General features: G+C 40.9%; 1 protein-coding gene across 1 annotated transcript in view; it reads left to right on the top strand.

The window, feature by feature from the left end:
- Nucleotides 1-22,802, top strand: part of DPYS (dihydropyrimidinase) — an 86,955-nt gene that overhangs the window by 32,270 nt on the left and 31,883 nt on the right. The window contains exons 5-7 of the mRNA XM_030863075.2: nucleotides 1,580-1,736; nucleotides 2,979-3,120; nucleotides 12,562-12,704. Coding sequence (XP_030718935.1) covers nucleotides 1,580-1,736; nucleotides 2,979-3,120; nucleotides 12,562-12,704 — 442 coding nt within the window. The remainder of the gene's footprint in view (nucleotides 1-1,579; nucleotides 1,737-2,978; nucleotides 3,121-12,561; nucleotides 12,705-22,802) is intronic.

Below are 22,802 nucleotides of genomic sequence, written 5' to 3'. Positions count from 1 at the left end.
ACTGTGTGCTTTTGATGGCCTCATTTGCATGATTTTATAAATATGCAGTTCTGGCTACAGTTTTATTATCTGAGTGTTATTTTATTTAACATAAGTTTTTAGAGGAGGTTTATACCTTAAGGGTGTGCAAAGATGATCGGTCTACTTGCAACAGAGATATAGTGTGGTTGGACTCTGTATGACCATAAGATCATTGTCATCAGGATAGTAGAGTGTAGAGGTTAGGACCACTCAAGTCAAAATGCCTGGATTCAGACCCTACCTTCTCCACCCCGTCTATGCTGAGTGCGTGTAATTTAACTGTACAAAAGTTACTTAATCCTATAAGCCTTAACCTCATCTTTTATAAAAGTTTTATCTTTATTTATTTATTTTATTGAAACATAGTTGATTTATAATGCTGTGTTAGTTTCAGGTGTACCGCAAAGTGATTCAGTTATACACATATATACATATATATATATATATTCTTTTTCAGATTCTTTTCCCTTACAGATTATTACAAAATATTAAATATAGTTCCCTGTGCTATACAGTAGGTCCTCGTTGTTTATCTATTTTACATATAGTAGTGTGTATTTGTTAATCCCAGACTCCTAATTTATCCCTCCCTCCCTTCCCCTTTGGTAACCATAAGTTTGTTTTCTATGTCTGTGGGTCTATTTCTGTTTTGTAAATAAGTTCATTTGTATCATTGTTTTTTAGATTCCACATATAAGTGATATTTCTCTTTCTCTGTCTGGCTTACTTCACTTAGTATATGATAATCTCTAGGTCCATCCATGTTGCTGCAGATGGCATTATTCCATTCTTTTTTATGGCTGAGTAATATTCCATTGTATATATGTACCACATCCTCTTTATCCATTCACCTGTTGATGGACATTTAGGTTGCTTCCATGTCTTCCATTTAGGTTGCTATTGTAAATAGTGCTGCAGTGAACATCGGGGTGCATGTGTCTTTTTGAATTATAGTTTTCTCTAGATATTTGCCCAGGACTCATACTTTAATGGAGATAATAATAGCTTTTCCCAGATAGGGTTTTTGAGAAGATTCCATTAGAATGGCACATGTTTCAGCCAGCTTTTGCTAGGTTATGCTACAGTGACAAATTAACCGAAAATATCAGTGGCTTACAATGGCAGAGATTTATTTCTTATTCGTACTCATATCCATCACCGGTTGGCTCTGCCTCTGCTCTATAGTCTCTTCATTCTGAGACACACCTGAAGAAGCAGCTTCTACTGGTCTCATGACAGAGGGAGAACTCATTGTGGCTCTAACAGGTTCTGCTTGGAAGCAGCACATGTTACTTCTATTCATATATAATTGGCCAAAGGAAGCCATGAGGCCAAGCCTAATATCAGCGAGTGGGTACAGTCATCTACCACAGCATGCAGTGCACACTGACTGGAGCATAGGAAAGGCTCGGTAAACAGTAGATTTTACTTTTCAGTCCTGATCAGAGAGGTAAATTGTAGTTTAGGTAGGACAGAGAAGACTAATATTTATGTGTTTGTCAAATGGCTCTCTTAGGAGCAAATCGAGGTGCTGAACGCTTCCCTTTGAACTTTCCAGGGAAGGTGGTCTATGGAGAAGCCATCGCAGCAGGTCTCGGCACAGATGGCACTCACTACTGGAATAGAGAATGGCCCCATGCAGCCCATCACGTTATGGGTCCACCCCTACGACCGGACCCTTCAACGCCTGACTTCCTCATGAATCTATTGGCTAAGTAATAGTTTAGTAGATGATTGTAAGGTATTTTGCCAAAAGAAGATGTTTTGCTGGTCCCAAATCTTGAGTGTTTTGAGTGTAGGAGATCTTGTCCTACCATCTGGACCTTCCATTGACCTCCCAGTCTTCTGTCCTACTTGACCTCACAGGCCCTGGGGAATCCTTCATCTGGAGACCCAAAAGCATTGGCTTAATTGTGTTATGATGTGGTATAAAATTTCTCCTGGCCACAGAGAAATTGGATCATTTTTACTGAAATTTTCCTCTGCTCTGATGTTTTCGTTGTCTTTTCTATCTCTTGCTGCCTAGGACCAGGTCTCTTCAATATGCCCTATTTTTATCATACAGAATAGTCTTGAGTATTTTTCTATGCTGAAACAACCCAGGAACCAGATGTGCTTGTTGTATAGATACAAGAGATGATGATCTAGCCACTGGAGAGGTGAAAGGCAAAATCCTACCCTCTGAGCAGGTTATCCCCGTGAAAGGCCATCCAAACTATTTTCAGATGCTGTTTTGGGAGACATGTTGATCATTTATTCTTGAGAAATACACCATTCATGGACATTCAGACATTCCCCATTCACGGATACTCAGATCCAAGTTAACAAAAGAGCTTTTCACCACAGACTGTCCAAGAGTTCACTTGCCATTTCCTTTCAGGCTCCTACCTCCTTCAGCCTTCTACATCCCCAAGGTGACTCACAGGTCAAAGCACAATTCCTGTTGCTCGTGACCTCAACATCCTCAGCCAGTGTCCCACCTCTGCTCATCACAACATTGCCATGTGGCCAGGGGCTGCCTCTGTTCATGTGGATCACCCTGGTTCACCTTTGTGTAGTTCTGTACTCACAAGAAATTTTCACTTATGTTATTGCCAGTGACCCTGAATAATTGTCATCAAGTATATATAATTACCAATTTCTAGATGAGAAACTGAGCACTGGACAAACTCATAGTCACATAGCCAGTAGGTGATGGAGCCTAGAACCCACTTTTTCTGACCCAAGCACGATCCTTCATCATACTTCATGTAAGAGTATTATTCTCCCAAAGTGTTTCCTGGAATAGAGACAGGCATGGGTGAAATATGTACTTGAAAAAGCTGCCCATTCTCCATTGCAGTTTTCTGACTGTCAGTTGAGAATGGGGTCCAGAGACCAGGGAAGGTTATGGTAGCTTCCTCCTGACATATTCTATCTACTCACCCCTATTGCTCTTGTGTGTTTCTCTTTTACAGTGGTGATCTAACCATAACAGGGTCTGACCACTGCACTTTCAACACCTGCCAGAAAGCTCTTGGGAAGGACGATTTTACTAAGATTCCCAATGGAGTGAATGGTGTTGAGGACCGGATGTTAGTAATATGGGAAAAAGGCGTGGTGAGTTTCACAGGATTCAGTCTGTTTTGCCTGATTTTTCAGCCAGAATCTGGCCCATTTTAGGACCAGAGTGGCAAAAGCCTTCATAGAGAAGTTTTTTGATTGTTTTCACTAGAGTGGAAACTGGGAATACAACAGTAGCATCACCACCATGCCATCCCCCAAAATAATAATGAAAAACAATTTTCTTCTCTGCATGGTTTAGAGGATCTTTGCACCATGATGCAGACATTAGGGTATAAATTTAGACTGGGTACCTAGAGGATTATTCTTGAAATCTTTGAAATGTAATAGCACTTCTACTTGATTTCCATGTTTTTGAATCCTAGTTCCTCATGTGTCACTGATATAAATACTTCGAATGATTGAAAGGACATCAAGAATTTTTATTACGTTCATATCTCCTTTTCATATAAAAATGTAGATGCCCCTTTTAAAGAACTTTTGGATATTATGTTTTAAAAACTGCTATATGAGGTTACATAAATAATAATCCAAAATATAGAAAGAGATTTTTTTTTAATTTCATGATTTAAAAATTTCTACCTGAGGATGAAGAAGAATCAAATGGCTAAATGTTCATGTTAGCCTATCCAGCCAGCTGGCAGGTGTAGTTGTAAAGATCAGCAGTGGAGACTTGCCTGGTAAGACCTGAGGTCCCCATTGTCATGCCATTCTCACCCATCTCTCAGAACCCCTCCCTTCAATGGCACATTAATCACATCTCACACCACAGAATCCCTTACACATACCCCTCACTTCTAGCTCTAATGTTTTACCAGGTCTTGTCAATTTTATTTCCAAAATGCCTCCTTATTTCCACCATCATGTCCACCATTCTACTTTGAGGCCCATGTCTTGTTTGGACCATTGCAGTAGTCTCACAGCTGGTGCCCCTGCCTCCACTCTCTGCCTTGCTACAATCTATCCCATACTCTAAGACCGGAGTTGCCTTTCAAACACCAGGGTCTGTTCATGCTACTTTCCTCTCTAAAATCCTTTAATTTTCAGCATTACTTATTGGATGACATTTGAACAGTTAATTTACATGCAAGGACCTTCAAAACATCTCTACAGCCCTATCTTCTACCAATTGTCCTCTCCACCCCCTGCTACCTCTACCCTAATTCTAAGCATCCCAGATGACTTTTATTTTCTTTCTCTTTGCTTAGACTTTTTTTTTTTTTTTTTAGGAGACTCTAAACATATTTATTTTCCAAAGTTAACTTTCCTTTCTCATCTTTGTAATCTGGAAGTGTGGTCTAGAAAAGGCATGTGTTATTATTTCCATGTTTTCCATAACTAGATGAGGTTAAAATTCATTCTCTGTCTTATTTATTTATACTTTCTTTAAAACATCTTTATTGGAGTATAATTGCTTTACAATGGTATGTTAGTTTCTGCTTTACAACAAAATGAATCAGTTATATATATACATAAGTTCCCATATCTCTTCCCTCTTGCGTCTCCCTCCCTCCCACCCTCCCTATCCCACCCCTCTAGGTGGTCACAAAGCACCGAGCTGATCGCCCTGTGCTATGCGGCTGCTTCCCACTAGCTATCTACCTTACGTTTGGTAGTGTATATATGTCCATGCCTCTCTCTCTCTTTGTCACAGCTTACCCTTCCCCCTCCCCATATCCTTAAGTCCATTCTCTAGTAGGTCTGTGTCTTTATTCCTGTCTTACCCCTAGGTTCTTCATGACATTATTTTTTTCTTAAATTCCATATATATGTGTTAGCATACGGTATTTGTCTCTCTCTTTCTGACTTACTTCACTCTGTATGACAGACTCTAGGTCTATCCACCTCATTACAAATAGCTCAATTTCATTTCTTTTTATGGCTGAGTAATATTCCATTGTATATATATGCCACATCTTCTTTATCCATTCATCCCATGATGGACATTTAGGTTGTTTCCATCTCCGGGCTATTGTAAATAGAGCTGCAATGAACAGTTTGGTACATGACTCTTTTTGAATTATGGTTTTCTCAGGGTATATGCCCAGTAGTGGGATTGCTGGGTCATATGGTAGTTCTATTTGTAGTTTTTTAAGGAACCTCCATACTGTTCTCCACAGTGGCTGTATCAATTTACATTCCCACCAACAGTGCAAGAGTGTTCCCTTTTCTCCACACCCTCTCCAGCATTTATTGTTTCTAGATTTTTTGATGATGGCCATTCTGACTGGTGTGAGATGATATCTCATTGTAGTTTTGATTTGCATTTCTCTAATGATTACTGATGTTGAGCATTCTTTCATGTGTTTGTTGGCAGTCTGTATATCTTCTTTGGAGAAATGTCTATTTAGGTCTTCTGCCCATTTTTGCATTGGGTTGTTTGTTTTTTTGTTACTAAGCTGCATGAGCTGCTTATAAATTTTGGAGATTAATCCTTTGTCAGTTGCTTCATGTGCAAATATTTTCTCCCATTCTGAGGGTTGTCTTTTCATCTTGTTTATGGTTTCCTTTGCTGTGCAAAAGCTTTGAAGTTTCTTTAGGTCCCATTTGTTTATTTTTGTTTTTATTTCCATTTCTCTAGGAGGTGGGTCAAAAAGGATCTTGCTGTGATTTATGTCATAGAGTGTTCTGCCTATGTTTTTCTCTAAGAGTTTGATAGTTTCTGGCCTTACATTTAGGTCTTTAATCCATTTTGAGTTTATTTTTGTGTATGGTGTTAGGGAGTGATCTAATCTCATACTTTTACATGTACCTGTCCAGTTTTCCCAGCACCACTTATTGAAGAGGCTGTCCTTTCTCCACTGTACATTCCTGCCTCCTTTATCAAAGATAAGGTGACCATATGTGCGTGGGTTTATCTCTGGGCTTTCTCTCCTGTTCCATTGATTTATCTTTACGTTTTTGTTCCAGTACCATACTGTCTTGATTACTGTAGCTTTGTAGCATAGCCTGAAGTCAGGGAGCCTGATTCCTCCAGCTCCATTTTTCGTTCTCAAGATTGCTTTGGCTATTTGGGGTCTTTTGTGTTTCCATACAAATTGTGAAATTTTTTGTTCTAGCTCTGTGAAAAGTGCCAGTGGTAGTTTGATAGGGATTGCATTGAATCGGTAGATTGCTTTGGGTAGTAGAGTTATTTTCACAATGTTAATTCTTCCAAGCCAAGAACATGGTATATCTCTCCATCTATTTGTATCATCTTTAATTTCTTTCATCAGTGTCTTATAATTTTCTGCATACAGGTCTTTTGTCTCCTTAGGTAGGTTTATTCCTAGATATTTCATGCTTTTTGCTGCAATGGTAAATGGGAGTGTTTTCTTGATTTCACTTTCAGATTTTTCATCATTAGTGTATAGGAATGCCAGAGATTTCTGTGCATTAATTTTGTATCCTGCTACTTCACCAAATTCATTGATTAGCTCTAGTAGTTTTCTGGTAGCATCTTTAGGATTCTCTATGTATAGTAACATGTCATCTGCAAACAGTGACAGCTTTACTTCTTTTCCGATTTGGATTCCTTTTATTTCCTTTTCTTCTCTGATTGCTGTGGCTAAAACTTCCAAAACTATGTTGAATAAGAGTGGTGAGAGTGGGCAACCTTGTGTTGTTCCTGATCTTAGTGGAAATGCTTTCAGTTTTTCACCATTGAGGACGATGTTGGTTGTGGGTTTGTCATTATGTTGAGGAAAGTTCCCTCTATGCCTACTTTCTGGAGGGTTTTTATCATAAATGGGTGTTGAATTTTGTCAAAAGCTTTCTCTGCATCTATTGAGATGATCATATGGTTTTTCTCCTTCAGTTTGTTAATATGGTGTATCACGTTGATTGATTTGCGTATGTTGAAGAATCCTTGCATTCCTGGAATAAACCCCACTTGATCATGGTGTTTGATCCTTTTAATGTGCTGTTGGATTCTGTTTGCTAGTATTTTGTTGAGGATTTTTGCATCTATGTGCATCAGTGATATTGGCCTGTAGTTTTCTTTCTTTGTGACATCCTTGTCTGGTTTTGGTATCAGGGTGATGGTGGCCTCGTAGAATGAGTTTGGGAGTGTTCCTCCCTCTGCTATATTTTGGAGGAGTTTGAGAAGGATAGGTGTTAGCTCTTCTCTAAATGTTTGATAGAATTCGCCTGTGAAGCCATCTGGTCCTACGATTTTGTTTGTTGGAAGATTTTTAATCACAGTTTCAATTTCAGTGCTTGTGATTGGTCTGTTCATATTTTCTATTTCTTTCTGATTCAGTCTTGGCAGGTTGTACATTTCTAAGAATTTGTCCATTTCTCCCACGTTGTCTATTTTATTGGCATAGAGTTGCTTGTAGTAATCTCTCATGATCTTTTGTATTTCTGCAGCGTCAGTTGTTACTTCTCCTTTTTCATTTCTAATTCTATTGATTTGAGTCTTCTCCTTTTTTTTCTTGATGAGTCTGGCTAATGGTTTATCAATTTTGTTTATCTTCTCAGAGAACCAGCTTTTAGTTTTATTGATCTTTGCTATTGTTTCCTTCATTTCTTTTTCATTTATTTCTGATCTGATTTTTATGATTTCTTTCCTTCTGCTAACTTTGGGGTTTTTTTGTTCTTTCTCTAATTGATTTAGGTGCAAGTTTAGGTTGTTTATTCGAGATGTTTCCTGTTTCTTAAGGTAGGATTGTATTGCTATAACTTCCCTCTTAGAACTGCTTTTGCTGCATCCCATAGATTTTGGGTCGTCGTGTCTCCATTGTCATTTGTTTCTAGGTATTTTTTGATTTCCTCTTTGATTTCTTTAGTGATCACTTTGTTATTAAGTAGTGTATTGTTTAGCTTCCATGTGTTTGTATTTTTTACAGATCTTTTCCTGTAATTGATATCTAATCTCATAGCATGGTGGTCGGAAAAGATACTTGATACAATTTCAATTTTCTTAAATTTACCAAGGCTTGATTTGTGACCCAAGATATGATCTATCCTGGAGAATGTTCCATGAGCACTTGAGAAAAATGTGTATCCTGTTGTTTTTGGATGGAATGTCCTGTAAACATCAATTAAGTCCATCTTCTTTAATGTATCATTTAAAGCTTGTGTTTCCTTATTGATTTTCATTTTGGATGATCTGTCCATGGGTGAAAGTGGGGTGTTAAAGTCCCCTACTATGAATGTGTTACTGTCGATTTCCCCTTTTATGGCTGTTAGTATTTGCCTTATGTATTGAGGTGCTTCTATGTTGGGTGCATAAATATTTACAATTGTTATATCTTCTTCTTGGATCGATCCCTTGATCATTATGTAGTGTCCTTCTTTGTCTCTTGTAATAGTCTTTATTTTAAAGTCTATTTTGTCTGATATAAGAATTGCTACTCCAGCTTTCTTTTGGTTTCATTTGCATGAAATGTCTTTTTCCATCCCCTTACTTTCAGTCTGTATGTGTCTCTAGGTCTGAAGTGGATCTCTTGTAGACAGCAAATATATGGGTCTTATTTTTGTATCCATTCAGCCAATCTGTCTCTTTTGGTGGGAGCATTTAGTCCATTTACATTTAAGGTAATTATCAATATGTATGTTCCTATTCCCATTTTCTTAATTGTTTTGGGTTAGTTATTGTAGGTCTTTTCCTTCTCTTGTGTTTCTTGCCTAGAGAAGTTCCTTTAGCAGTTGTTGTAGAGTTGGTTCGGTGGTGCTGAACTCTCTCAGCTTTTGCTTGTCTGTAAAGGTTTTAATTTCTCCATCAAATCTGAATGATATCCTTGCTGGGTAGAGTAATCTTGGTTGCAGGTTTTTCTCCTTCATCACTTTAAATATGTCCTGTCAGTCCCTTCTGGCTTTTAGAGTTTCTGCTGAAAGATCAGCTGTTAAGCTTATGGGGATTCCCTTATGTGTTATTTGTTGTTTTTCCCTTGCTGCTTTTAATATGTTTTCTTTGTATTTAATTTTTGACAGTTTGATTAATATGTGTCTTGGCGTATTTCTCCTTGAATTTATCCTGTATGGGACTCTCTGTGCTTCCTGGACTTGACTAACTATTTCCTTTCCCATATTAGGGATGTTTTCAACTATAATCTCTTCAAATATTTTCTCAGTCCCTTTCTTTTTCTCTTCTTCTTCTGGAACCCCTATAATTCGAATGTTGGTGCGTTTATTGTTGTCCCATAGGTCTCTGAGACTGTCCTCAGTTCTTTTCATTCTTTTTTCTTTATTCTGCTCTGCAGTAGTTATTTCCAATATCTTATCTTCCAGGTCACTTATCCGTTCTTCTGCCTCAGTTATTCTGCTATTGATCCCATCTAGAGTAGTTTTAATTTCATTTATTGTGTTGTTCATCGTTGTTTGTTTCATCTTTAGTTCTTCTAGGTCCTTGTTAAATGTTTCTTGCATTTTGTCTATTCTATCTCCAAGATTTTGGATCATCTTTACTATCATTATTCTGAATTCTTTTTCAGGTAGACTGCCTATTTCCTCTTCATTTGTTAGGTCTGGTGGGTTTTTATCTTGCTCCTTCATCTGCTGTGTGTTTTTCTGTCTTCTCATTTTGCTTATCTTACTGTGTTTGGGGTCTCCTTTTTGCAGGCTGCAGGTTCGTAGTTCCCGTTGTTTTTGGTGTCTGTCCCCAGTGGCTAAGGTTGGTTCAGTGGGTTGTGTAGGCTTCCTGGTGGAGGGGACTAGTGCCTGTGTTCTGGTGGATGAGGCTGGATCTTGTCTTTCTGGTGGGCAGGTCCATGTCTGGTGGTGTGTTTTGGAGTGTCTGTGGACTTATTATGGTTTTAGGCAGCCTCTCTGCTAATGGGTGGGGTTATGTCCCTGTCTTGCTAGTTATTTGGCATAGGATGTCCAGCACTGTAGCTTGCTGGTCGTTGAGTGAAGCTGGGTGCTGGTGTTGAGATGGAGATCTCTGGGAGATTTTCACCATTTGATATTACGTGGAGCTGGGAGGTCTCTTGTGGACCAGTGTCCTGAAGTTGGCTCTCCGAACTCAGAGGCACAGCACTGACTCCTGGCTGCAGCACCAAGAGCCTTTCATCCGCACAGCTCAGAATAAAAGGGAGAAAAAGTAGAAAGAAAGAATTAGAAGTAGAAAGAAAGAAAGAAAGGAGGGAGGGAGGGAGGAAGGAAGGAAGGAGGGAAGGAAGGAAAAAAAGAAAGAAGATATAGTAAAATAAAATTAAGATAAAATATAATAAAGTTAAAATAAAAAATAATTATTAAGAGGAAAAAAAAAAACGGACGGATAGAACCCTGGGACAAATGGTGGAAGCAAAGCTATACAGACAAAATCTCACACAGAAGTATACACATACACACTCACAAAAAGAGGAAAAGGGGAAAATATAAATCTTGCTCTCAAAGTCCACCTCCTTAATTTGGGATGATTCCTTGTCTATTCATGTATTCCACAGATGCAGGGTACATCAAGTTGATTGTGGAGCTTTAATCCGCTGCTTCTGAGGCTGCTGGGAGAGATTTCCCTTTCTCTTCTTTGTTCTCACAGCTCCCAGGGTCTCAGCTTTGGATTTGGCCCCGCCTCTGCTTGTAGGTCGCCGGAAGGCGTCTGTTCTTCGCTCAGACAGGACAGGGTTAAAGGAGCCGCTGATTCGTGGGCTCTGGCTCACTCAGGCGGGGGGGGGGGGGGGGGGGGGGAGGGAGGGGCGCGGGGGGGGGGGAGGGAGGGGCACGGAGGGCGGGGCGAGCCTGCGGCGGCAGAGGCCGGCATGACGTTGCACCAGCGTGAGGCGCGCCGTGCGTTCTTCCGGGTAAGTTGTCCCTGGATCACGGGACCCTGGCAGCGGCTGGCTGCACAGGCTCCCCGGAAGGGGGTGTGGATAGTGACCTGTGCTCGCACACAGGCTTCTTGGTGGCGGCAGCAGCAGCCTTAGCGTCTCATGCCCGTCTCTGGGGTCCGCGCTTTTAGCCACGGCTCGCGCCCGTCTCTGGAACTCCTTTAAGCAGCGTTCTTAATCCCCTCTCCTCAAGCATCAGGAAACAAAGAGGGAAGAAAAAGTCTCTTGCCTCTTCAGCAGCTCCAGACCTTTTCCCGGACTCCCTCCCGGCTAGCCGTGGCGCACTAACCCCCTGCAGGCTGTGTTCACGCCGCCAACCCCAGTCCTCTCCCTGTGACTGAAGCCCGAGCCTCAGCTCCCAGTCTCGTCAGCCCCGGCGGGGGGGCAGACAAGCTTCTGGGGCTGGTGAGTGCTGGTCGGCACCGATCCTCTGTGCGGGAATCTCTCTGCTTTGCCCTCCGCATCCTTGTTGCTGTGCTCTCCTCCGCGGCTCCGAAGCTTTCCCCCTCCGCCACCCGCAGTCTCCGCCCGCGAAGGGGCTTCCTAGTGTGTGAAAACCTTTTCTCCTTCACAGCTCCCTCCCACTGGTGCAGGTCCCATCCCTATCCTTTTGTCTCTGTTTATTCTTTTTTCTTTTGCCCTACCCAGGTACATGGGGGGGTTTCTTGCCTTTTGGGAGGTCTGAGGTCTTCTGCCAGCGTTCAGTAGATGTTCTGTAGGAGTTGCTCCACGTGTAGATGTATTTCTGGTGTATCTGTGGGGAGGAAGGTGATCTCCGCGTCTTACTCTTACGCCATCTTCCTGGAAGCCTAGACTTTCTTGATAACAGCCCAACCTTTCACTTTGAACTTGTGTGAATTACAATGAGTACCTTCATTACAGCAGATTTTCATAATATATAAAGTGTATAAATGACTTTAAAGTGATCGGATACTTCTTCATAATATACAGGAGCCTATGTTATTTTCTGAAACATTCAGATGGTTTATTTAGGGGAAAATTACTTTCAGGACATGGTTCTTAATGTTTTTATGAGATGAGGACGCTTTGATAATTAAATAAACCTTAAGGATGCTCTTGCCATGTAAATGTACATAGGGATGAATTCTCAACATTTAAAAACAAATCATTTTAGAGGGATCACATCCCACTGAAGTTTGTCCATATTAAAATCTCTTACAGCAGACAGTCCATGCCTGTTCATGTAAATTTCAGTAGCACAGAATTGAACAAAATGGAATCTTAGTTGATTTCTAAAAGGGTAGTCACCTGAATTATAGGTCTGTCTTATTTTAACTCTGTAATATTCCACATAATGTCTACATGATCATCTCATAAATCTTAGGCCTAGATTATAAATGTAGTAGGTGGTGGTAGTAAACTTTAAACAAGAATTGGAAATATTATTACCAATATTTAGCTCTTGTCTGTGATTTTGGAAAGAATGGGAAAAATTAATGGGGCTGTTTTGTTAAGCTGGTAGGTTTCTGAAAACTTATCTTCAGGCTTCCATATATAACCCCATTCATCCCCATCATTATCATTATGATTGTTTAAGATTTATCAGTATTCACAGGTGTGTTTGGCTTCACGATATAAGAAATTAGGTGCAATTTTATTTGGTTCTAAGAGATAAAATTCTTGTACTTTGATTGACAGGAGATTTTTAGTGTTTTATCATTTATCAGAAAAAGAAATGTATTTTCTTCCTTGAATTGTTTTACAGCACAGTGGCAAAATGGATGAAAACTGGTTTGTGGCAGTTACCAGCACAAATGCAGCTAAAATCTTTAATCTGTATCCAAGAAAAGGAAAAATAGCTGTGGGCTCAGATGCTGACATTGTGATTTGGGACCCAAAAGCCACAAGGTAAGTCTAAGTTTTTGTATTGGCTTCTCCATGGAGAAAAAGCACTAACTTGCAAAGAAATTTTCATTGGCCTTAATCAGCCATTTCTTATTAGGTGATTGATTTAGCCAGGCTCAGGTATTTTGAGCCTATGCACAAGATAAAGGTTTTGATGTACAAACATTCTTTTGTTTTCCTTGGCATAGAGAATGCAAAAGTTGTGTTGCTTCCCATTCCCTGGAAATGCATGTGTGTATAAAGCCAGTATGAATTTCCCACTTTAGTGCTTGGCAAACGCCTGAGTTCACATGGAGGAAAGGTGCAGAGCAATGAAGAAAAGGAAAGGCTTAGTTTGAAAAGGGCTGCATTGAAAACTCGAAATAATTACAGCCTTTTTACAGCTTCCAGATAGAAAAATTCCAGCACAAAGGATGTCACTTTTAGTTAGCCAAATTTTCCAGCTGAGTTCATCTTGAGCCTGTCATTCCCAGTAGACTCCGGCTTTTTGTTTCCAATTTCCATAATTCTATGTGAGTATCGCAGGTTTGGCTGATTCCACCAATTCAGAAAAGTATTCAATAGAAGCTGAAGCTTTGTTAATTTCTCCTTATAGGATGTTGGCACAGACAACACCTGCATCCTGATTTCTGTTTTTCATAAACTCTGCAGCTGTAATGGAGAAAATCCCACATACTTTAACGTTGCGTGTGTGTGTGTGTGCATGCACGCGTGTGTGTGCATGCACGCGTGTGTGTGCAAACAGGGATACGATAAGACCTTCTACCTTTACCGAAAATGCATTTATTCAAAGTCTATTAAGGGTTATGTTGTAGTAAACAGACGTCTATGTAGGCATACCTTATTGCACTTCACAGATACCATGTTTTTAACTAACTGAGGGTTTGTGGCAAACCTGCATGGAGCACGTCTATCAGCACCAGTTTTCCAATAGCATTTGCTCGGTTTGTGTCTCTGCATCATATTTTGGTAATTCTTGCAGTACTTGAAGCTTTTTCATTATTATTACATTGGTTGTGGTGATCAGTGATCTTTGATGTTACTACTGTAATTGTTTGGGGACGAACTGAGCCCCTGTAAGACAGTGAACTTTGTGTGTTCTCACTACTCCACCAAACGGCTGTTCCCCCATCTCTCTCCCTCTTCTTGGGCCTCCCTGTTCCCTGAAACACAACAGTATTGAAATTCGGCCAGTTAAGAACCCTACAGTGGCCTCTAAGTGTTCAAGCGAAAGGAACAGTTTCATGTCTCTCACTTTAAATCAAAAGCTAGAAATGATTAAGGCAAATTGAAAGCCGAGATAGGCTGAAAGTTAGGCCTCTTGCACCAAACACTTAGCCAAGTTGTGAATGCAAAAGAAAAGTTACTGAAGGAAATTAAAGGTGCTACTCCAGTGAACACACGAATGAATGATGAGAAAGTGAAACAGCCTTATTGCTGATACAGAGAAAGTTTTAGTAGTCTGGATAGAGAATCCAACCAGCCACAGCATTCCCTTAAACCAAAGCCTAATCCAGAGCTTTAACTCTCTTCCATTCTGTGAAGGCTGAGAGAGGTGAGGAAACTGCAGAAGAAGAGTTTGAAGTTAGCAGAGGTTGGCTTATGAGGTTTCAGGAAAGAAGTCATCTCCGTAACATAAAAGCACAAGGCAACGCAGCAAGTGACCCAGAAGATCTAGCTAAGATCATTAATGAAGGTGGCTACACTGCACCACAGATTTTCAGTGTAGATGAAATAGCCTTATATCGGTAGAAGATGCCATCTAGGACTTGCACAGCTAGAGAGGAAAAGTCAATGCCTGGCTTCAAAGCTTCAAAGGACAGGCTGACTCTCTTGTTAGGGGCTAATGTACCTGATGACTTGAAATTGAAGCCAATGCTCATTTACCATTCTGAAAATCCTAGGGCCCTTAAGAATTATGCTAAATCTACTCTGACTGTGCTCTCTAAATGGAACAACAAAGCCTGGATGACAGCACATCTGTGGATATTGCTGAATATTTTAAGCCCCACTGATGAGAGCAACTTCTCAGAAAAAAAGATTCCTTTTGAAATATGACTGCTCAGTGACTATGCACTTGGTGACCCAAGAGCTCTGATGGAGATGCACAACAAGATTCATATTGTTTTCATGCCTGAAGATCCAACACCCATTCTACAGCTCATGAATCAGGAGTAATTGCAACTTTTAAGTCTTATTATTTAAGAAATACATTTCATAAGGCTATAGCTGCCATAGATAGTGATTCCTCTGATGGATCTGGGCAAAGTCAGTTGAAAACCTTCTGGAAAGGGTTCACCATTCTAGATGCCATTAAGAACATTCGTGATTCATGGGAAGAGGTCAAAATATCAACATTCACAGGAGTTTGGAAGAAGTTGGTTCCAACCCTCATGGATGACTTTGAGGGGTTCAAGACTTCAGTGGAGGAAGTAACTGCAGATGTGGTGGAAATAGCAAGAGAACTAGAAATAGAAGTGGGGCCTGAGGTTGTGAATGAATTGTTGCAATCTCATAATAAAACTTTCATGGATGAGAAGTTGCTTCTCATGTGTGAGCAAAGAAAGTAGTTTCTTGAGATGAAATCTACTCATGATGAAGGTGCTGTGAAGGTGTTGAAATGACAAAAAAGGAATTCGAATATTCTGTAAACTTAGTTAATAAAACAGAGGCAGGGTTTGAGAGGATTACCTCCGCTTTTGAAAGAAGTTCTGCTGTAGGTAAAATGCTATCAAACAGTACTTCACGCTACAGAGAATTTTTTCATCAAAGGAAGAGTCAATCAATGTGGCAAACTTTATTGTTGTCTTATTTTAAGAAATTGCTACTGCCACCTCAATCTTCAGCAGTCACCCCTCTGATCAGTCAGCAGCCATTAACATTCAGGCAAGACCCTCCACCAGCAAAAACATTAGGACTTTGCCGAAGGCTCAGATGATGGTTAGCATTTTTTAGCAATAAAATAATTTTTCATTAAGGTATGTGTATTGTTTCTTTAGACACAATGCTACTGCACACTTAATAGACACAGTATAGTATAAACATAAGTTTTATATGCCCTGGGAAAACAAAAAATTCATGTGACTGGCTCTGTTGTCATACTCAGTTTATTACAGTGCTCTGGAACCAAACCTGCACTGTCTCCGAGGTATGCCTGTGTTCTTCCAGATTCATTATTCTAGGGAGGCTCCTCTTAACCACCCCTTCTATCCCATTTCTCACATTCTGCAGTTTTCGCACTGAAAAAGATGAAGGAGGATAGTGCAAAAAATTCTGACAGTGGCTTAGAGAAAATTCTTAAAGGGTTGCAGAAGCAAGATATAAGTCAAAGAAATCCAAAGAGGGCTAGATCATTTCAACACATGCTCCCAAGCAAAGATAATATTTCTCCGTATTTCAAAAGGACATTAAAACAAGAAAAGAAAAACAAAAAGGTCTCCAGTTTTTTAAAAGTCTCCGAGAGTCAGAGAAATAGAATCCTGTGGTTCATCTGCCTCCAGCCAAACTAGATAAATATAAAGTAACCTTAGTAATTTCTGAGATTACAAAACATTTTTGCATTTCTCATGAGATTATAACAAAAGCCTTCTGAAGTAGGCATAAAAATTATTAATATCTCATCTTACAGATGAGAGAGTGGACAGACATTCAGAGACCTTAAATGACATGCCTGGGTTCTCCAGCTTGGCACTGATGAGCTGGGAACAGGATCTACACATCAGGCTCTTGGGCTGTGCTGGTTTTCTTTATGCTTATCGCTTAGTTATACACAATAAGCAGACATCAATAGAGAAGACTCAGCACTAGTAATCACATGCCAATATGTATCATTTTCTTAAACGACACATATAAAAATGTAAATATTTAATTTTCTGATATCATTACTGTTACAAAGTGAAGGACAGATATTATATAAGAAATACTAGAGAACCGATGAGCGAAAGTGATAGAAACTTAAAAGCACAGAGGCTTTTTAGCTTGACCTTAAGTTAGTTATTCTTAGGCTAGAAATGAAGGAAATTAAGCAGGTAATATGTAGATCTTAAAAAAGAATAAGAACTAAACATCTGGATCATTAAGGGCTATTCTGAAACAACTGACTAGGAAAAGGAGGATGAAGAATGTTATAGAAATCAGTAGCTAACACTGGTGAGAGAGTGGTCTAAATTTATATAGTCTGAAGACATGACTCAAAGAGACATAATCACAGCCTATACATATCCTCCAAGCAACAATATATGTGGTAAGTAAAGGAAGTGAATTATTCACAACCTTGAGTTCAGGTCATTTTTCTTTGTCCAGTTGTCTAAGGAAGACAATGCTTTACACCTGAGCTGGTGTTGTCCTCAGACTTTACAACAGCGGAGGAGACTAAGGCTGGTACCGCTGGAGATACCCAGGTGTAGGGTTAAAAAGAAGGTCCACAGGGAATGGCCTTCCCATGGCTCTCCACCTTGCTAGGAATTAGACCGGACAGTTTGAGTGTTCTCATTTCTCCCTCACCTTTGAAAAGGAATACATATTTGAAGAAGGAGAAAGTGCATTTATCATAGTTCATATCAAAAGAGAGAATTTGACAGAAACTGAATGCTGATCCCTTATCCAGGTCGATCATAGCACCAGCCTTCTCTACTCTTGGCCCGCTTGTTAGGAGAAAGTTGCTCATCTGAGCTGGCTGTTCCTGACCAAAATTTATGCTGATGACCTCAAGGAGGACCTGTCTGGTGCGAGATAGTATTTTAAGCCTTCGCTAACTGTCCGCAAGTCACTCATAGCTTCCCCCTGTCTCCAGCCACTACCCCACCGGCCGTGACGGTCTGCCTCTCCTCGCCTCGCAGACTGCGTTCTCTGGAATGCCGCACGCCTACCGACCGTGCTGCGTCACAGCCTTTATTCGCTGTCTTTCTCCCTCGTTAACATTCTTGAAGTCTAATTCCATTTTTTTTTTTTTTTTGCGGTACGCGGGCCTCTCACTGTTGTGGCCTCTCCCGTTGCGGAGCACAGGCTCCGGACACGCAGGCTCCGCGGCCATGGCTCACGGGCCCAGCCGCTCTGCGGCATGTGGGATCCTCCTGGACCGGGGCACGAACCCGTGTCCCCAGATCAGCAGGCGGACTCTCAACCACTGCGCCACCAGGGAAGCCCTTTTTTTTTTTTTTAAATTCCATTTTTTAAAATAAACGTGTTGTTTCAGAATAGTTTTAGATTTACAGAAAAGTTGCAGAGTTAGCACAGAGACTCCCAAATGCCCCACAGTGGGTTGCCGTTATGATTATCTTACATTACTCTGATACATTTGCTACAATGAATGAACCAGTTTTGATATGATATTATTAACTGGAGTTCATACATTGAGACTTTCTTAGTTTTTGCCTAATATTCTTTTTCCATTCCAGGATCTCATCCAGGACACCATATGGCATTTAGTCATCATGTTTCCTTAGGCTCCTTTGGTCTCTGAGAATTTTTCAGACTTTATTTTCTTATTTTTATTGAAGTACAGTTGATGTACAATGTTGTGTTAATTTCTGCTGTACAGCAAAGTGATTCAGTTATACACACACACATATATATATATATGTTCTTCTTCATATTGTTTTCCATTATGGTTTATCACAGGATACTGAATATAGTTCCCTGTGCTGCACAGTAGGACCTCGTTGTTTACCCATTCTGTATATAACACTTGGCATCTGCTAATCCCAGCCTCCCACTCCATCCCTCCCTCTTGACAACCACAAGTCTGTTCTATATGTTTCTGACTTTATTTTTGATGACCTTGACAGTTTTGAGGAATTCTGGTCAAGTATTTTGCAGAATGTCTATTTCCTTTTTTTTTTTTTTTTTTTTTTTTGATGTTATTAGCCTGGGGTTACGGGTTTGGGGAGGAAGACCGTAGAGGCAAAGTACTATTTTCATCACAACCTTTCAAGGGTACCTACTATCAACGTGACTTCTCACTGTCGTCGTTGACCTGGATCAGCTGCGACTGTTTTCTCCACTGTACAATTAGTCGTTTCTTCCCCTTTCCATATTGTACTTTTTAGAAGGAAGTCACTATGCACAGCCCACACTTAAGGAGTGGGGAATTATGCTCTAGTTTTATGTTTTAACTGATTCTACAACCCCAGAGTCTGACCCAGTTCAGCATAGAGTAGAAACACAATAAATGTTGAAGGGGTGAGTGAGAAGGATACAGGTTCCACACTGTATGGAAGATTGATGTGATTAAGACATGGCATAAACTCTATTATATACTTGAAAGTTGCTAAGAGAGTAGATCTTAAATGTTCTAACCACAAAAAAGAAATGGTAATTATGTGACATGATGGAGGTGCTTTGGCAGTAATCATTTTGCAATATGTAAGTGTGTATCAAATCAACATGTTAGGGACTTCCCTGGTGGCGCAGTGGTTAAGAGTCCACCTGCCAATGCAGTGGACACGGGTTTGATCCCACTTGCCGCGGAGCAACTAAGCCCGTGCGCCACATCTACTGAAGCCTGCACACCTAGAGCCCGTGCTCCGCAACAAGAGAAGCCACCGCAATGAGAAGCCCGCGCACCGCAACCAAGAGTAGCCCCCGCTCTCTGCAACTAGAGAAAAAGCCCGCACGCAGCAACGAAGATCCAACACAGCCATAAATAAATTATTTTTTTAAATCAACACGTTAAACTCACACAATGCTACATGTCAATTACAGTTCAATAAAGCTGAAGAAAAGTAAAGAAATGACATAAAGGAAAATTGGAAAGATTTTATCCAGCAACAATTATAGTGAGAGGAAAAGTAAGAAGAATAGCATTTCCTCACTTTTTAGTTTTTTATTAATTAATTAATTTTTGCTGTGTTGCATCTTCGTTTCTGTGTGAGGGCTTTCTCTAGTTGTGGCAAGCGGGGGCCACTCTTCATCGCGTTGCGCGGGCCTCTCACTATGGCGGCCTTTCTTGTTGTGGAGCACAGGCTCCAGACGCGCAGGCTCAGTAGTTGTGGCTCACGGGCCTAGTTGCTCCGCGGCATGTGGGATCTTCCCAGACCAGGGCTCGAAGCCGTGTCCCCTGCATTAGCAGGCAGATTCTCAACCACTGCGCCACCAGGGAAGCCCTTCCTCACGCTTTTAACGTATTGCAGGTTATCAATAATTGTTGAAATGAATGAAGATGAATAAAGGAGAAAGGATTCTCTAAGGAAAGAAGAAAGAACTGCTTCACGGGTCTTCTTTTCCTTGTGTCCCCTTCATTTTTGAGGTTGGGGTGCAATTAGCTTTTTAAGCAGCTCTTGTAATAAATAAGAGAAGAAAATGAAGTTAACAGAGAGCTATCTTCCTGGTTCTTTCATTCAGTCAGCAAGGAGCATCGCTGAGAGCCAGGCATGAGGGTCAAGGTTGTACAAGAGCCAGGCCCTGCCTTTGGGAAGCTGACAGTCTATGCAGAGGAGATAAGAGATAAAGTCAAAGGGTCTCAGCCTCAGGAGGAATGTGTTAAGGATATCACGTGGGAGGCAGAAACAAGGTGCTGCGGAAGCCCAGGGAGGAAAGATCATTCTTGCACTAGTGCAGTCATTGGCATAGGACCTAGGGTCACGTTAGAGAGGAGAGGAAATGAGGCTTCTGACCCTGAGAGTCAAGGCTAAACATGGAGGTGAGGTAGACTGAGGCATTGGTCGCAGGGTCTGGGTGGAGGCAGTTAAGGCCAGGGATTACAAGCAGAAAGAACAGGTTCAGGCTGTGGAAAGGGACTGGAGGATGAAGAGGTCGTGGGCTGCCTATCTCCAGTTTTAATCTTGTTCGTTACAGACACAGGCAATTTTAAAGAGAGCTCATCTAGTGAAGAAGCATTATTTAATCAAATGAACAAATAGATATATCTGTAGGGTTTTTTTTTCTTGCAAGATACTCCTTTTGATTTGACCTATCTAATTTTAATATTAGCTAAAGGCTGGTGATGTGAAGGCTTTCTGTCTGACCACAACATTAGAGTTTGAACAGAATTTTCCTTCGAAATTTCCTGAAAGGTTTTTAGCAAAAGCAATTAATTGCCCTGCTGACTAGTTAGTATGTCAAATGACAGCAATGTGCATTTCACCCCAGAGCCTGAAGGGGGCGCCCACAGCCCACATTGAGCCAAGGGACCCAACCAGGGCATTCAGGCTTCTGGTTATGCAAGAAAAAGCCAGCCTCTGGAGGATGGATGAGTTTGCTAATGATATTTGGCTTCATGGAACACAGAAGTTTTCCCTTTTTTTTTTTTTAATTCTCATTACTTATTAATGGCATGTAGAAGTATGCTTGCAACACAATCTGTAACCTTAAAAATGGACTGCATTAAAGTTGCTGAAGGAGATCAAGGGAAAGACAGGCAGTGCAGCCATGTTTCTTCTTCTTTATAGAAAGCCGATGATTCCAGGGTGAGGTATCTGACACGTGGTGCTGGATGCTGAGAGAGGATTGAGAGTGGGCGTCTGTAGAGAAGGTTTGGACACCCTGTTGAAAGGTTACCTAAGACGTTACTAGCCTGTAAAAAGTTCCTGCAGAAATCAGCTGCAATAGCTCTTCTGTGTCATTGCACAATCAAAACAAACTGCGTTTGGTGCATGTGGAGCATTCACCTGTTTTGGAAGTAAAAAGAGTCTGCCGTATTGAGTGTGACGGCCCTTTGAGCCAGTGCCTATTGCTTGTGACAGAGCTGTGTGCCCTAACACATCACTGCTTGGGTCAGAGCTTGAAATTTAAGGACACATTGCCTATGCAGATGTTTGGCCCATTTCTGTAGGATATCTTGGAGCTTAGAGCCAGGAGGACGAAATCAGGATTATGATTTTCATGTAGTGTCAAGACAGAATCTTGTGGTATCATGTGGTAAATACAGAGACCAGTCAAATTGGCCAACTTGTTAAAAACCTTATTAGAGAAGATGGCATGTGAGTTACTTGCAAGCCTATAGCAGCAGCAATAACTCATGTTCTGGCAATTTAAGACTATCCTATGAGCTTCCGCTCTTCTGCATTCATTAAATAGCACTTAGTTACCATGGCAACTGTCCCTTTTCAGTATTTATGAGCGGTAGGGTATCTCACAGAATCTCAAGCACACTAACACACTGTGTGCACTGGAACATTTAATGAAGACTTCTAGGCTGGACTGTATTTTGCAAAGCAGGCATACTTTCCTCACAGTTATTTTCGTTTATTATTTTTAACTCAATTATGGCAGGCTTTCGACCTTGAATACACCATTCTTGAAGGCATTGTGCTGTCTTTCCTGCTTAATTTCCTTCCCTTTCTCATTGAAGATAGAGATAAATGAATTTAACTATATTCAGAGAAGAGTAATGACTTGCAGCTTAATGAAAGTGCCCCCTGAGTTCTAGAGAGGGCCTTGTGTGTGAAGAGGAGAAGAATGACTGTTTCATCCTTGGCTAGTGGGGAGTGTGGGATGTAGGGAAAAAGAAGAAATAGGGAGTAAGGTGCCCTTTGGTGAATAGTGGTGACGACTGTGGCTGATTATTGCAGCTATGTTATCAGTGACTATTTCACGGAAGCTACTAAGCATTTTCCCTTGAAGTTGCACATCGTGTATCATTTAACTAATTTGTACACTATCATCTTCCTTCTCAAAAGAAGCATTTGCACACACACATGCTAGCACGCACTCACACACAGGCACATAAACACAACTACCGTGTCTCTGCTTGTAAATGTTGGTCAGCCTGAAAAGTCTGCTTTTAATGCCTGTTTCTAAGACTGTTTATAACTCACTCCTCTCCCAGTCCCCAAACCCACACCATCGCATCATGTGGGAGGAGGGGAGAGAGACCCAGGCCTTGTACCATGTGCGTGGCTGGACATGAAGACGATTTATGCCATGCTTTTTCACCGTGTTGTCTTGCAGACGTTCATGGGGGCAGCCTGGCGTCAGGTGAAGGTTGACCAAGGCTCTGCTTTTGCACAGCCATCCGGGGACCCGCCACATAGTAGTTACCATAGATTTATAGAGTAATTTTGACAATTTTCTGGCAAATGATAGCAAAGTTTCTTGAGGAATAAATGACTTTTGCTAATCCACACAAAATCCAGCCCACCTTCTCAGCTGCTGGGGGCAGGA

Source organism: Globicephala melas, chromosome 17, assembly GCF_963455315.2.
Source record: "Globicephala melas chromosome 17, mGloMel1.2, whole genome shotgun sequence".
NCBI lineage: Eukaryota > Metazoa > Chordata > Mammalia > Artiodactyla > Delphinidae > Globicephala > Globicephala melas.
This window is presented reverse-complemented; position numbering and strand designations above follow the sequence as displayed.